Genomic DNA, 17,064 nt, shown 5'->3' on the forward strand with positions numbered 1-17,064 from the left:
TGTTGCTTTTTAGGTTCTTCAGTGTTCTATAAAATAACTCTACAGTTTCTGTGCTGTTTTCTTCCATTTTTTTTCCGAATTTTTCCCAACTTTTCTTTTCCTCTTCCTTCACTATCTCTTTCATTTTTGTTCTTTGTCTCTTATAATTTTCATATTTTTTTGTGTTTTGTCTTGTACGTATTGTTTTTATAATTTCTTCTTTTCTTTTATTTATCTTTTCACTTCATCATTCCACCAAGATGTTCGTTTCTCTCTGTTATTGTTTCTTGTAGTCCCACATATTGCATTAGCTGATCTTATCATCGCATTTTTAAATCTTTCCCATTCTTCTTCTATTATTTCTGTTGTTTCGTGTTCATTTTCCATCTCTTTCTCTAGCTCCTCTGTGTACATTATTTTCGTTGATTCGTTGATTCTTCCCTTAGTTTATAATTTTTTTATTATTTCTTTGTGTTTCCTGTTTATGCTCTCATTCCTTTTTATTTCTTTTCTTTTGCTTTTGAATGTGGTTTCCAGTATATAGTGGTCACTGCCAATTTCATAACACCTTTTCACCCTTACGTCTCTTATCCAGTTCTTCTGCTTTTTGCACTATAGTATAGTTCATAATTGATTGTTCTTCTCTTGATTTGACTTCTCTTGTGATCTTGTGTATACTTTTATGCCGGAAGTGTGTGTTCATAATGACCAGGTTATTGTCTAGACCTAGACAGAATTTGAGTGGTAATTTCCAGTTTTGTTTATTTTTTCCTCCCCATAAGGTCCAATGACATTGTTCCCTTTTTCTGCTTCTTTTCCCACTCTAATGTTCATGTCTCCTGTGATCATAATTTTCTCTGTAGGTACAAATATTTATCACTTCTGGGAACTTATCCCAGAACTCATTATTTTCGTTTTTTGTTTCGTCTTCATCTGGTCCATAGCATATGATTAGTTTTGTATTGGTTTCCTCTATATCCATATCTACGTCTACTCTTAGTATATGTTCGTTGTAATATATCCAATTTTTTACTTTGTTGATAATATTCATCTTTATTATGCACGCTACTCTTGCCTGAGCTCTCTTCGTTTCTACCACTTTACTGTATATTAGTAGCATTCCTTTTTCTAATATTATTGATCCTCTTCCTTCCTTCTTTGTCTCTGTTAAAGCTACTGTTTCAATGTTCTTATTTCTAGTTTCTTCCCGCAGTTCTATTGCCTTTCCATTTATACCTCTTCCTCTTACTTTCCATGATGCCATTTTCAGAATTGTTTTGTTTTTTCTGTGCTTAACTTGTACTTTGTTTTTCCTTCCGTTTGTGTTATTATCTTTAGATCTGTTCATGTCCCTGTACTGTGCCTGTTTTGTTTCTCGTTCCGTCTTTGTGCTTTCTTCGGTTCCATGACATCTCGTAACGCGACAGTTCGTAACCGGACAAATGGTAACGGACAATTCGTAATAGCGACAGTTCGTATCGGCGACACTTCATAACGGCGACAGTTCGTAACTATACAAATTTGTAACGTCCAAATTGAATTATTCTGCTTATTTTTGTTAACGTTGAAACTAACTGTTAAACAGTTATAAATGAAATTATGTTTATCAAAGGTAATACCACGAGTCCTCTAAATTTTATCGATAAATTTTTTTGTTTTCACGAAAACTTCTTTATTTGGTAAAATTACGAAAACAAACCGAATGATAACATCACGAGTCCGAAGGACGAGTGATTTTATCCATTTCGGTTTTTTTGAGTGATTTTACCCTAAATAAAGAAGTTTAAGTATGAAAACGAAAAAATTTATCAAGCAAAATTTAGAGGACAAGTGGTATTTGAAAAGATTATTTTGTGAACCAATATATATTATTAGTAAATACGGGCATCTGTGAAATATTTTTAAGACAACTAGGATCAATGTCTTAAGTAGGTTATAGATAAATTATTTTATGATTTAAAAATGAACCAATTTATTTATTATATTGTTAATACATAAAAAACTGTTTAAATCGAAAATGAACAATTATTAAAAACACAATTTTTATAACTAATATGAGATTTTCCAATGTCGTTCGTAATTAAGGTATGTACGTATTATGTGAAATTTAGGGTACCTTAAGTTTTATCAGGGACGAGACTGTTTTATCAAGGAAGAGGCTGTTTTATCAGTATTACACTCAATGATTGGCTAGAAAGACGCGTGGTGATTGGCTGAAAAAGCAAAAACGTCAGAATTTGACGGGTGAAAAAAATAATCAATTTAATAAATCAGTATCAGAATAAACATTTTTAAAATTGAAGCGTTTATTTGAAAAACAATACATGTCCATTTTAAGAAAATTCGATTTTATGTATTCTTCTCATAGAATAGTAGTTTCTTTATCCATCCGACACATTTAGTTTTGTAAAAATCTATGATGTCCGGAGTAAACTACATAGAACATTTGAATGTTTCTATAGAAAACAACAGATGTCTGGGAAGTTTTTCTTGATTTGCCAAAATTTTAATTTTTGGACAAGTGTTGTTTTTCACAATATCTTAATGGAGATGGTACAAAGAACGAGTGAAGAAAGAGGACTTAACCTCAACATAAATAAAACAAAATGGATGCTGGTCAGCCAAATTCAAAAACCTGCCAGACAATTAAAATAAAAAACCAACTAATTAAACACGTTGACTCGTATATATACCTTGGAACAGTCGTCAACTCCAAATGGGATCAAACAACCGAAATACGATCTAGAATTGAAATGCCAGAGCAACATTTAACAACATTAATAATATATTCACCCGATCCGACATATCTCTCCTACTAAAAATATGGCTGCAAAAGTGCTATTTATTTCCAGTCTTGCTGTATGGCGCAGAGGCATGGACACTGACGGAAACATTAATGAGGAAGCTGGAGGCATTCGAAATGTGGGTGTATCGACGTATCCTCAAAATATCCTGGACGACTCATACCACAAACGTAGAGGTACTGCACCGAATGGGAAAACAAAAAGAAATCTCTTTCACAATTAAGAAACAGAAACTTGAATACCTCGGTCATATTGTGAGACATGATAAATATTATATACTCCAACTAATAATACAGGGTAAAATAGAAAGCAAACGCGGACCCGGAAGAAGAAGACACTCATGACTTCAAAACTTACACCAATGGTATGGACTAACATCGATCGAGTTATTCAGAAACGCCGCAAACAAAATTAAAATTGCTATGATGATAGCCAACGTCCGCAACGGACAAGGCAAGTGAAGAAGAAGAAAAGTTGTTTTCCTTTACAAAATGTTTACTTAAAAAGTTGGGAATGTCTAAAGACGGTTGCCGGCTTAAAGATTTCATTAATTACTTCATTAGTCCTTTGTCTAGGTATATGTAAATTTAAGGAACAATGAGAGGGATAAACTTTTAAAAATATTGTTAAAAGTTTGTAAGTATTTAAATATTTGTTTGTTATTAAGGACTTTTAATATATTATTCTGAAACACGAAATATAAAATGTATTAAACATCTTCATCCCGGTACTGATTCATTAAATTGATAAACATTCAATTATAACTGTAATAACAGTTAGTTTTCACGTTAACAAACATACACAGAATAATTCAATTTGGACGTTTACGAATTGTCCGTTACGAACTTGTATAGTTACGAACTGTCGCCGTTATGAAGTGTCGCTGTTACGAACTGTCGCCGTTACGAGTTGTCCGTTACCACTTGTCCGGTTACGAATTGTCGCGTTACGAGATGTCTGGTCACGGTTTTCTTCAGCTAGTTTTATGAACTAGCTGGTTCTGCATTGTTTGTTACTTTTTCTATTCTGCTTGTTTTTTGGTTCCATTTCCATTTAATGCCTTCAATAACTATGAAACCATAGCCAATTTTTGTCCTTTTTCCATTAGTCTTTCATTTGTTGCTATCTTCCTAAGGTTTCTTTGTACTTAGGTATTTCTATATTTTTTACTGTTTGGTCACATTCTAAAATTAAATACTCTATGTTGCGTGTAGTTCATTAGTTTACCCTTGGCTTTCAGTATTTTCATTTTATATTTCATTTATTTCAAAGTTATCAAAAATAAGATATTAAAAATAATACAATAAAGGTTAGGATATCTCGAAAACTTGACGTGACACAACAATTTTGACCCCAGATTCACATTCAGTGCACCAACCACCAAAAACCTTCGAGCTTCAGTTGCCCCTGGTTGACCTGTGATATTTTTGAAGTTTACGTACATTGTCATGATAACATCACACACACTACATTATCTTTATAACGGCCACAACAACAACAACAAAAAACTAACAAAGTATAAATCGATATAATTCCGCAAATTAGGTACACACCACTCGCTTCTGATAGCTCGTACCTAATGGCATCATGTTCCAAAGGAGTGTAAATTATTTCCTGCACATATTATTTTAATCGTAGGGGGCAGCACTATATAAGCAGCGAGAATGATGCCATAACAAATACATGTGTGTGAATGTACAACGATATCATCTTATGGCGTCATACACACCAAAATATTAAAAAATATTAAAATGACGCCATCTGTGACAATATAATGCCGTAGATGCTAAAAATCGACTTAAAATTTTATGGCATCGCGTGTATGATGCCACAAAGCTCGCAGATGCCATAACGTAGCAAAATGCACACACATGATGCCATAATAAATGTAATACAAACACACACACACACACACACACACACACACACACACACACACACACACACACACACACACACACACACACACACACACACACACACACACACACACACACACACACACACACACACACACACACACACACACACACACACACACACACACACACACACACACACACACACACACACACACACACACACACACACACACACACACACACACACACACACACACACACACACACACACACACACACACACACACACACACACACACACACACACACACACACACACACACACACACACACACACACACACACACACACACACACACACACACACACACACACACACACACACACACACACACACACACACACACACACACACACACACACACACACACACACACACACACACACACACACACACACACACACACACACACACACACACACACACACACACACACACACACACACACACACACACACACACACACACACACACACACACACACACACACACACACACACACACACACACACACACACACACACACACACACACACACACACACACACACACACACACACACACACACACACACACACACACACACACACACACACACACACACACACACACACACTCTCCATCTTTGTTTTGAGAAAATAGGAAATTTAATGTTTGTGACTACATATCTTTAAACCATTACACTGAAGAAATAGAAATAGTATTTATGTTTATTTAGTAAACTTAAAGTACATTCTATTTAATACACAAACACATTTCAACCAAATTTTTAAAGAACAGCCATAAAACAATAAAAAGTAGCTAACTACAAATAAAAACTGAAAAAAACAAGGACTGTCCAAACATCACGTTTTATATTTTACGTTACAAACATTAGTTGCACCAGCTGATAGAAAGGCTGAAAACAAAATTACGATAATAATACATAATGGCAATAAAAATTATAACAAAAGGAAATACATTTTTGAAGTTATACTTCTTTACCGGCGATAGAGGGTGATTTTTTTATATGTTAAAACCTATCAGCCCGGCGCATGCGCATTATAACTTTGTTCTGATTGGATGTTCAAATGACATGTCAAAAATTATCCGATATGGCAGCTGTGGTTTGGAGGTAAAGGTAAAGGTAAACAAATTTATAATATATTAGTTTTATTGTTGTGAGGACAGAAACAAAAAAGTTTATAATATTGTAGTGACTTGTAAATAGTTTTTAAAAGCAACAGGTACGTAATAATTGTTAATGTATCATGGGTATAAACCTACCTATTTGATCTGCCAAAATACATAGTATGTAATACTTTTATTTATATAATTTGATTACCATCAAAATTTCTATCAATATTCACCTAATATATTGTTTTTTTACTCTATGTTTTGTTGTATTTTTTCAATTTTAAATCATTTCAATTCAAAATTAAAATAATTTGATCAATTTTCAAAATATCAAAATATCACAAGTTTAATCCGTTTAGTTAGTCGATCTTCGTAAATAATGACACATAGTGTCCGTGGCTAAGCGGAGAAGGCGAAGGAATTCCAATACCAACCGCTCTTATCAGCGCTGGTTCGAGTCCCAATAGGAACTTTCTTTTTTGTTTTTTTTAATACATTTTATGATTGTAAGTATATTTATTATATAATTGTATTTTCAGAAAATACGTATTTAGTTAAAAAAATTTTCGACAATTAATGTTCAGACATCATTTGTGGCTTGTTTAATGTGTTTGTGTGTGTTTTATTCTTTTATTATTTTAATTTTTGGCACTGTTCTAATAAAAATGTTTGAGAGGTAGGAAGTATAAATTAGTTTAATATTTAAACAAAATATAAATAAAAAATATATTAATTTCGTTTAAATCATATAATAGAAGTATAACTTCTTACGTGCGTACAAAGTACACACACATTCTTTTTTTTTTGATAGTTAATGCAATGGTCGCCTGATTTTTTTGACTTTTTGAGAGCAGCCTTTTTAAAATAATAGAATGTATTTGTCTTACGTTTGTGTAACTCATTTTGAATTATTAATTTGCGAATTCCTGCAGCAACCTTGTCATAATTTAATGATTTTAATTTCGCCTGGAATTGTAACGTAAGAAACTTTAATGGTCGGATGTTTTTCTTTGAACAATTTGAACATTTTTGTAATGTGTTTTGTAAACTCTCTGGTAAATACTTTTTCTTAGATTCGTGTAAACTGTAATAGGATATTCTAGTTTTAAAAGATTTTATGTGGTTATATACTGCTTCACGTGATTCTGGATGCAACTTTATATGCTGGAAACCATGCTTACCACGTTTGTCTTATCCAGAAGTTCCTGTAGCTTTTAATTTTTTTGTAAGTTTTCAATTTTGCCCTTAGTTACACCATATATTGACATGAATGCTTTAAAACACACATTAATTTCTTGAGAAACTCCATTACGCTTAATTCTAACTTTATAGGCCGTGCCGTTTCTAACACTTCAGGCTTTTGAGCTATGGCTGTACAGAAGGATCCTGATGATACTATGCACAGACAAAGTCACCAATGGAGAAATAATACAGTTACGGAGGATGAACACAACCGCAGACTTAGTCAACATCGTGAAGGGCCGTACTTAGGACTTGAGAAACTAAGGCAGATACGAGCTACTCCAATGCAGTTTACAAGGTAAAATTGAAGGAAAATGGGCCCAGAACGAAGAAGAATAGTCTGCCTTGCTAACATGAGAGTTATGGTATAGAAATATCTCCACACAACTATTCCGTATAGCAACCAACAAAGTCATCTTAGCCAGAATGATCACCAACGTTCGGATGGAGTGGCACCTTAAGAAAAAGAACTTTCTAACAAACATAAAGAAAGGAAACTAAACGATTAAACTCACAATAAAAACGTAGTTGATTTTGTTTTTGTTCAAGTGGATTGTCCTTGTTTTTATCTTTCACGCGTGGACATTTCCAGTTTTTCCTTCGCAGTACTATTTTAAATAGGCATATTTATCGGACGGTCCAAGTTATTATCAACCAGTCTACTAGTAAATACATAAAATATCTGTTAGAAAGTGTCAATATCTCAATTTCTCATAAAATGTGACATTCCCTGTTTTTTCCTTCACCCTTCAATTATATTATTAGGTAGACTACAAAAACTGGCAATACCGGCCACTTTTCTATATTGGCCAATAGTTCTTTCATTTTTACTGGCCGTTCTGCAAAAGATAAACAGCAGACGAATAATAGAATAATAGATGAACACGAATGTGAGCTTATATTCATAATATAAATGATTTATAGACAAATAATAAATATTATTTAATACCTGTATTTGAGAGTGCTGCACACTTCATCTCTTACTATCGACGATAAATACCTATAAGTCTACCATAAAACATTTTTTGTTAATTGTGTTACCTTGTTATCACCTTGTTATTAAATAATCTAGATTTGCATACGCGTATATATACTCATAGACAAAAATATTGCATATTTTACCTTCAATAATTATTTTTTGTTTATTTTTTATCTTTGAAATTTTTTTATTTTTTATTATTTATTTATTTATTGTTTATACATATGACCTGGCCTCTAGTGACTAATCCAGGTCGTTTTTTCCTGATGGGATTACAGATATTTTTTTATATTTTTACATTTTTTACTAAACTACTTAATCTATTTTTAGAATATACTAATTAATTTGCCATAATCTATTAATTACATTTAACAAAAACATTTAACAAATTTTTAAACAATATACATTTGTTAAAATATTTTTGGTACTATCAACTCCCTTCTAAGTTATAAAGACAGTCCCTCTATTTTCAGAAGAGAGTTGGGGTTTTTTTTTTAAATTTAATGAATTATTTATTGAATTATTATTGTTATTTATATATTTTATATTGAATTATTATTATTATATTTGTAAATATCTATTTTTGAATTTATATTTTATTTTATTTATTTTAACTTTATCTTACTCAACTTCATCAGGGTTGGATTATTTTCTGTCTTCTTCTATTATTATAGATTTCTTGTTGTTTTTTAGATATTATTTCTGTTAGATTGTTTAATATTCCAAAATATTCTTCATTTTGTAACATATCTTTTATTTCAATTCTTTCTAATCTTCTTCTCATTTCCCTATGTTCTTCATTTTCTATAGTATTTTCACAATGTAACACTATATGTTCTGGTGTACCTAGTTCTCCACATTCACAATATGCATCATCTTTTAAGTTAAATCTTTCCAAATATGTTGGGTACGGTCCATGTCCTGTTAAAAAGTGTACTAATCCTTGTTTTGGATTAAAATAATTTGGAATGTTTTCTAATATTGGTATAAAATTGTATAAACGTCTAGATATTGTTGAATTTTTCCATTCATTTTGTCTTTTTATATTTATTATTTCTTTTAATTCTCTTTTATTTCTTATATGTAATCCTATTATTTGTATTATTTTTTCATATTTTTCTTTTTTTAGCCAATAATTACATGCTCTTTTTTGTGTTTCTAAATGCATTGGCATTACTCCAGTTAAAACTGTGAGGGCCTGTGTTGCAGTTGTTCCAAATGCTCCAGTCATTCTTACAAGAAATCCTGTCTGAGCTCTATTTAATTTTTCTGCATTTTTTTTATTTATTAATCTATGTGCCCATACACTTGAACCGTACCCTACAATTGATGCAAGTATTGTACTTAGGTATATTCTCATCTGTAAGAACGAAATTCTATATTCCTTCTGTGCTAGACTAGCAATGCTATGCATGATCTTTGTTGCCTTTTCACAGACACAAATCATGTGTTTTGTAAATAATTTTTGTTCGTCTATTATAATACCTAAATATCTTGTTTCCATTTTTCTTTTTATTGTTTTCCCTCTAATTTTTATAATTGGATCTCTTTCTAAATTTCCTTTTATTAAACTATATGTTGTTTTTGAATCTGATATTGTTAATTTTACTTTATTCATCCAATCATTTACTCTTATTAATACTTCATTTGATTTATTTTCTAATTCTCTTCTTGAGTTTGCATCTATGATCAACAACAAATCATCTGCATATGCTATGCTTCCAAGCACTTCAGGATCTATAGTCAATTGTTCCAACAGTTCCTCTAGCATTACATCCCAGAACATAGGTCCACATACTGATCCTTGTGGACATCCTTTTGTGATATGTTTTGTCTTTTTTCCTGTTGGACAGCTTAGGCTTGCATATCGGTCTTGACAGTAGTTTCTGAGACTTCCGTACAGATTCTTTGGACATCTCATTCTTCGAAGTCTTTCAAAGAATGACGGCCACCAAAGATTGTCAAAAGCCCCAGACACGTCTATAAAGATCATTAAAACATCCTTTTTTATGCTTTCATTTACTATTTCAAATACTTTATTTATTGCATTTTCTGTTGATCTACCTTTCCTAAAACCATACTGACCAGGATGTAATCCAATTTCTGTTCTTATTTGATTTAATTTTTTACATAGTAATTTTTCTTGTAATTTTCCCATTGTATTCAATAAACATACCGGTCTATATGATTTCGGTAAGGCAGGATCTTTATCTTCCCCTTTATGTATTATTATAACTTCTGCTTGTTTAAAACTATTGGGAAACCTTCTTTGTCTAAGACATTCATTATATAATGATGTTAGTACTGGAATTATTTGTTCCGACAATGCTTGAAGTATTTCAACATGAATATTATCCGGTATATTAGGTATCTTTTTTTCTATTTAGAGACGGTTGCTCTAAAAGGTTCATTTGATGTACATCCGTACCACTCTCTCAGGTTGCGCAGCCACGATATTCTGCGTCTCCCAATGCTTCTTTTTTCTTGAATCTTTCCCTTCGTAATCAATTGGAGCAAGTTGTATCTCTGTCCACGTGTAATATGTTCAATATATATGTTCAAGATTTCAATATAAATATGTTCAAGATATTATAATTTTCTTGTTTTGATGGTACAGTACAACCTGCCATATCCGGACCTCCCCATATCCGGACGGTTCTGCGCCATCCGGATCTACCGAAATCTACTAATAAAAGCAGTTCTGCTGTTGGACAACGCATCTTTTCATCCCGACTCAAAAGAACTAAAAGATAGAGAAATAATGTATTATAAAATCTGAAAAACGTGTCTATCGACGAAAGTTATTAACGGCGTTGATTACTGGAATGTATGAAGGAGAAAACGTTTCAGAGGCTATAAAAGAAGTGGTCTTGATATCCGGATTTTTTCATATCCGGATCGGTCTGTCGCCACATTGATCCAGATATGGCAGGTTTTACTGTATTTACTGTTTTCATTTCTTTGGATATGGAAGTTGGACAAATGCCAGACGAATGGAGAAGCAGTATACTAGTACCTGTCTACAAAAACAAGGGAGAAATACAACAATGTACAAACTACAGGGCTATAAAACTGCTTAGCCACACCATGAAAATATGGGAGAGTAATTGATAGACGGATACGTGAAGAGACCGAAATATCCGAGAATCAATTTGGTTTTATGCAGGGCAGATCAACAACAGATGCAATTTTCATTATAAGGCAGTTGATGGAAAAATACAGGAGTAAAGAAACAAACGCTCATATGGTATTCATTGATCTTGAGAAAGCATATGATAGAGTTCCTCGAGAGATTATGTGGTGGGCACTCAATAAGAAAGGAGTCCGTGGTGAATATGTAAAGATTGTGAGGGATATGTATCAGGGAGTAACGACTAGTGTTAGGACAGGTGTGGGAGAGACTGATAAATTTCATATGAAAGTAGGATTGCACCAAGGCTCTGTGCTTAGTCCGTATTTATTCTCATTAGTTTTGGACCAGGTAACAGCGAAACTACAGGGTAACATTCCATGGTGCTTAATGTATGCTGATGATGTCGTGTTAGTAGGAAATAGTGAAAGAGACTTAGAACAAAAACTGGAAGAGTGGAGGCAAGCTCTGGAGGAAAAAGGTTTAAAACTTAGTAGGACAAAAACAGAGTATTTGGAATGTTCATTTAAAGATGAGTCACTACAAATAAAATGGTATCTTTGGATAGTGAACTGATTGTAAGAAGCAATAGTTTTAAGTACTTGGGATCGGTATTACAGAGTAATGGAAAAATAGATGGAGATGCATGCAGTAGAATTAGGGCCGGATGAATGAAGTGGAAGGAATCGAGTGGTGTGTTGTGTGACAGAAAAGTTCCAATGAAGCCGAAAGGAAAATTCTATAAAACAGCCATAAGACCAGCTCTGATGTACGGAACTGAATGTTGGGCAGTGAAAAAGAAAGAGGAACAACTGATGCCTAAATGAGAGAGCATAGGTTGAGATGGTTTGGTCATGTTCAACGTCGAGACGTTAATCATCCAATACGAAGAGTAGCTGAAGTGCAGATTCCTGGAAGGAGTAGGAGAGGAAGACCAAAGAAGGCGTGGGGGAGACGATTAGGCAGGACATGTTGGTAAAGGGGAATAATATTGATACGACCCAAGATAGAATTGTGTGGAGAAATGCAATTAGGGAAACCGACCCCGCATAGGGATAAGGCAAAGAGAATGATGATGATGATGATTACTATTTTCATTTCTTTATTCATTTTTCTCAGAACCTCGTTGTTTGTGACGTGTTTTGTCCACAATATTTTCAGAATTCTCCTGTACACCCACAGCTCGAATGATTCTAGTTTTTTCATTGATGCCGCATTCAAGGTACAACCTTCCATTTCTTAAAACAAAGTCAAGAAAACGTAGCACCTAGCCAACTAACTCTTGGCTCCAAATCTCTTCTGCAGAGCACTTTTCTCATTTTGTTAAAATTTGCTCTAGCCTTTTCTATTCTGATTTTGATTTCCTGGAAGTAATCACCTGTCTAGTTGATCATTATTCCAAGATATGCATATTGGTCTACTCGTTCGACATTGGTTTCGTTTATGAAGAGATTATCATTATTTATTTGATTCGATATTCTCATTAATTTTGTATTCTTGACGTTCATTGTTAGACTCCGCTAGTCCAAATTCCACTAGTCTGGTCACCTTCCTCTGAAGATCCCCAATGTTTCACCCTTAAGAGCTTTTGCTTTTGAGGGTGACAAATATTCAAGTTTTATAGCAAAAGTAGCAAACTTTTCAAAAGGAAAAGAATAGTCTTCAAAAGCAGACTTAAAATATTGCAATATTTTTGTCTTTGAGTGTATATATTGAACATGTAATCTAGGAAGAGAAACTACAAAAATCTGAGATGATCCGTAACGACGTTGCATGTATGTATATATGTATGTACGGTCGGAAAAGAATACCCATGAACGAACATATAAAACACGCTGTATTTTCCTGTCACCGTGTCACAAAGAAAATTGTCCAGTGCAAGTACATGTATTCTTTTTCTCATGATCATCTTTCAGTGCGTCACAGTTTTTCGATTTCTCTCTAACGCATTAAATTGTATGTGACAGAAAAAAAGGCACGTCTGTGAATACTTTGGTAATTATTCTAGTTCGGTGATTATTCTAGTTGTCGATAGATGGCGCCATAATCAAAAAAGAATTATTTATTAAATAAAATAATAATATTATCAATATAATCTGTACAATTTATAAGACTATACAAATGGAAGAAAATACCATTTTATAAATGCAATAGACACAATTGATTTGGTTTTATTCCAAATTGAAAATAAAATTTGCAAACTGTCAGATTTAACTAAAATGTCACGTTAGAATAAATGTCATAAATGTGTATTATCACGGACTTACCTTTTTTTCTATAATTTGTGACGCACTGAAAAATGTTCATGAAAAGGAGAATAACAATAATTATTACATGTACTTGCGCTGGCCAATTTTTTATGTGTCACGGTGACAGGAAAATGCAGCGTGTTTTATATGTTCGTTCATGGGTATTCATTCATTTTTCCTACTGTATGTATGTATGTATAGTATTTTTACTACAAAAGCGATATTACGTAGGTCAAAATTTTTGACGTAAGAGAACTGTCAAAACGTTAGAATGTGACTTTTCATTATTGCCATGTTTATAATAAATGTTTATAATAAACATGGCAATAATGAAAAGTCACATTCTAATGTTTTGATAGTTCTCTTACGTCAAAAATTTTGACCTACGTAATATCGCTTTTGTAGTAAAAATACTATATGTATGTATTCAGAATCATTCATTATATATCATTCATTATCAGAATATAACACTTCCTTAGCCTGTACCTTTTGTTGTATAGAACTCTTCAAAATGCACTTGCTTGTGCAATTTCAGATAATTTTGATATAAAGTGTTTATAGGAAACCTTGAATTAATTCCGTGTGATAAATAAACGTCAAATATTGAATTAGATTATTAGGAAACGAAAACGCTAATCATTTGACTGATAGTAGAGCAGTACAATATTTCAAATAACGAATCTATCGGTGCTTACTAACTGTATCGCGATGGAATGGGCATGGCTGAAGGATTGGTGGAGACTCAAACGCTGGAAACACCTCAGAAGGGGTAGTAGAGCCGAGTCGGTGTGTTTTTGTGATGACTGTCTACCAGATGTATGTATGGACTTATTTTATCTGTTTAGCATTAATTTTATCTCTGTACCGGGTGTCCCAATAAGAATGGCTCTCGGCCATATCTCAGGAACGGTTTATAGTAGAGCTTTGAAATAAAAAATTTTATAACAAAAGTTGCCTCAGGAAAAGCCTGGAAATTATTTTCATAATTGTGGGTCCACCGCTAGAGGGCGTAATTGAATATCAAAAATAAAAAAATCTAAATTTTACAAAATTTTCCTAATGAAGGGGCACTGGAAATCCGATTATTGTATTCTTCATCAAATTCTGCGCATATTTGATTTAACAAGTTTAACTCTACCTTTGCAAATAAGAGGTGGGGGTGAGTGGGAACCTTGTTATGAAAAAATGGCTGTAAGTCCGGTTCTGCTAAATCAAATTTTGAAAACTGTGTCTTGTTGAAGACAGATCTTTTTCTTCAATGTAAGCGTGATAATTTTGAACCATCCTAATAAGTAATAAGCCAGCTGGGAGGCGTTATTTAATTTTTTTCAGAAATCTATTTTTCCTTGGAAAATATTAAATACAAGTATGCATTTTTAATCATACTTTATAAAATTAGATTAAATTAGCAATAGAATAGCGAAAACCGCATGTCGATACCTTTTGTCTATCTCAAGATATCTCGAGAAACGTGTAAATTTTATACATAACTGTTACTATCACCGGTAAACTAAGTTAATGAAAAGTAGTGTTCTGTGGAAAAAAAACAAAATAACATTTTCCAGATGTCAACGTATAAAAATATAATTAATTAAAACAACAATATAAAGAGAAACAATACTATTAAAATTAAATATAACACAGTACAAAAAGAACTACTTAGTGACGACCTAAATATTCAAATTGTTGCCCATCATACACTACTCTAGAATACATTATCCAGAGAATACTAAACGCCATTCAAAGCATATCGAGAGCAGAAATTGAGACTGCTGTTCAATCTACTCTTGAAAGAGTAAATGTTTGCAACGAAAATGATGGGCGAAAATTTGAACGTTTATGTCATCACTAAATAGTTGTTTTTATTTCTTTGTAATAGGGCTTTTCAACGCTTCTCATTTGTTTCGAGTTTCTGTCATATGCCGTATAATCCGTGTATAATATTAACAAGAATAAAAAACCGCTAAACGCCGTAAAAATGAGTGGCGCATAAAATATTCCAGCTACAAAAGATCTGATATGAATATTACGTGGCGCGAAAATGGATTTTCATTTGATGCAAAACAAAATTCTAGTTTTATTTTAAAAGATTTTTCCATAATATTTGCTCAATTTGAAGTAAACGCGCCACAAAAGAGTAACTTTGATACAGTTTGCATTTTAAAACTCTTTTGTGGCGCGTTTACTTCAAAGGCTATAGCGGGATAAGATGGTAAAATCTGCACTCGGCTGGATTCTTAGTTGGGATTGGGCAATCAAAAGTACATAATTCAAAAACCCCCTAACCAAATTTTTAGCTCCCTATGTGACCCCAGGTGTCCCCTATCGAAAAAAATGTGTTTTTTCGAAAAACATTTTTTTGGAGCGATCTTTTGCTTTAAAAAATGTGAAAAAAATTGTGAGTGTACATTATTATACCCAAAATCACACTGATTTTTTTCAGATTTTTTGGATCAAAATTGACGCCAGAAAAAATTTTTGAATTTTTCAAAAATTTTTTAGGTTATGTAGGTAATTTTTGGCTAGCTCCGACAAAATTTTTTTTAGTGTATTTTTTTCCGTTCTTTTTAATGGTAGGGATAGTTTTGCCATTTTCTCGCCGGAAATTGCTCAAAATTCGAAAAAACCCATTTTTTTGGTTCCCCCCCTCATATTTTTAGGGTTTACTGAGCCACCTTTTCTTTAAAAAATCTGAAAAAAATTATGAACATACATTGATGCCCAAAAATATACTGGTTTTTTTTTCAGATTTTTTGGATCAAAATTGAAAAATTTTGAATTTTTCAAAAAATTTTTAGGTTATGTAGGTAATATTTGGCGAGCTCCGACATAATTTTTTTTAGTGTATATTTTTCCGTTCTTTTGAATGGCTGGGATAGTTTTGCCATTTTCTCGCCGGAAATTGCTCAAAATTCGAAAAAAACCCATTTTTTGGTTCCCCCCTCATATTTTTAGTGTTTACTGAGCGATCTTGTCTTTAAAAAATCTGAAAAAAATTATGAACATACATTGATGCCCAAAAATATACTGTTTTTTTTTCAGATTTTTTTGATCAAAATTGAAAAATTTTGAATTTTTCAAAAAATTTTTAGGTTATGTAGGTAATTTTTGGCTAGCTCCGACAAAATTTTTTTTAGTGTATTTTTTTCCGTTCTTTTTAATGGCAGGGATAGTTTTGCCATTTTCTCGCCGGAAATTGCTCAAAATTCGAAAAAACCAATTTTTTGGTTCCCCCCCTCATATTTTTAGTGTTTACTGAGCGATCTGTTCTTTAAAAAATCTGAAAAAAATTATGAACATACATTGATGCCCAAAAACATACTTTTTTTTCAGGTTTTTTGGATCAAAATTGAGGCCAGAAAAAATTATTGAATTTTTCAAAAAATTTTTAGGGTAATTTTTGGCTAGCTCCGATATATTTTTTTTAGTGTATTTTTTTCCGTTCTTTTGAATGGCTTGGATAGTTTTGCCATTTTCTCGCCGGAAACTGCTCAAAATTCTAAAAAAAACCCATTTTTTGGTTCCCTTCCTCATATTTTTAGTGTTTACTGAGCGATATTTTCTTTAAAAAATCTGAAAAAAATTATGAACATACATTGATGCCCAAAAATATACTGGTTTTTTTTCAGATTTTTGGATAAA

At 32.6% G+C, this 17,064-nt stretch overlaps 1 protein-coding gene across 8 annotated transcripts in view; it reads left to right on the forward strand.

The window, feature by feature from the left end:
* Positions 1-17,064, forward strand: part of LOC114326158 (inositol hexakisphosphate and diphosphoinositol-pentakisphosphate kinase 2) — a 228,343-nt gene that overhangs the window by 19,894 nt on the left and 191,385 nt on the right. The window contains exon 1 of one of the 8 annotated variants that reach the window (XM_050653996.1): positions 14,074-14,238. The exons of the other annotated variants lie outside the window; for them this stretch is intronic. Within the exon in view, the coding sequence (XP_050509953.1) occupies positions 14,131-14,238 (108 nt within the window). The 5' untranslated portion in view covers positions 14,074-14,130. Of the gene's footprint in view, positions 1-14,073; positions 14,239-17,064 lie in introns of those variants that run through there. 8 annotated transcript variants of the gene reach the window in all.

Source organism: Diabrotica virgifera, chromosome 6 (assembly GCF_917563875.1).
Source record: "Diabrotica virgifera virgifera chromosome 6, PGI_DIABVI_V3a".
Taxonomy (NCBI): domain Eukaryota; kingdom Metazoa; phylum Arthropoda; class Insecta; order Coleoptera; family Chrysomelidae; genus Diabrotica; species Diabrotica virgifera.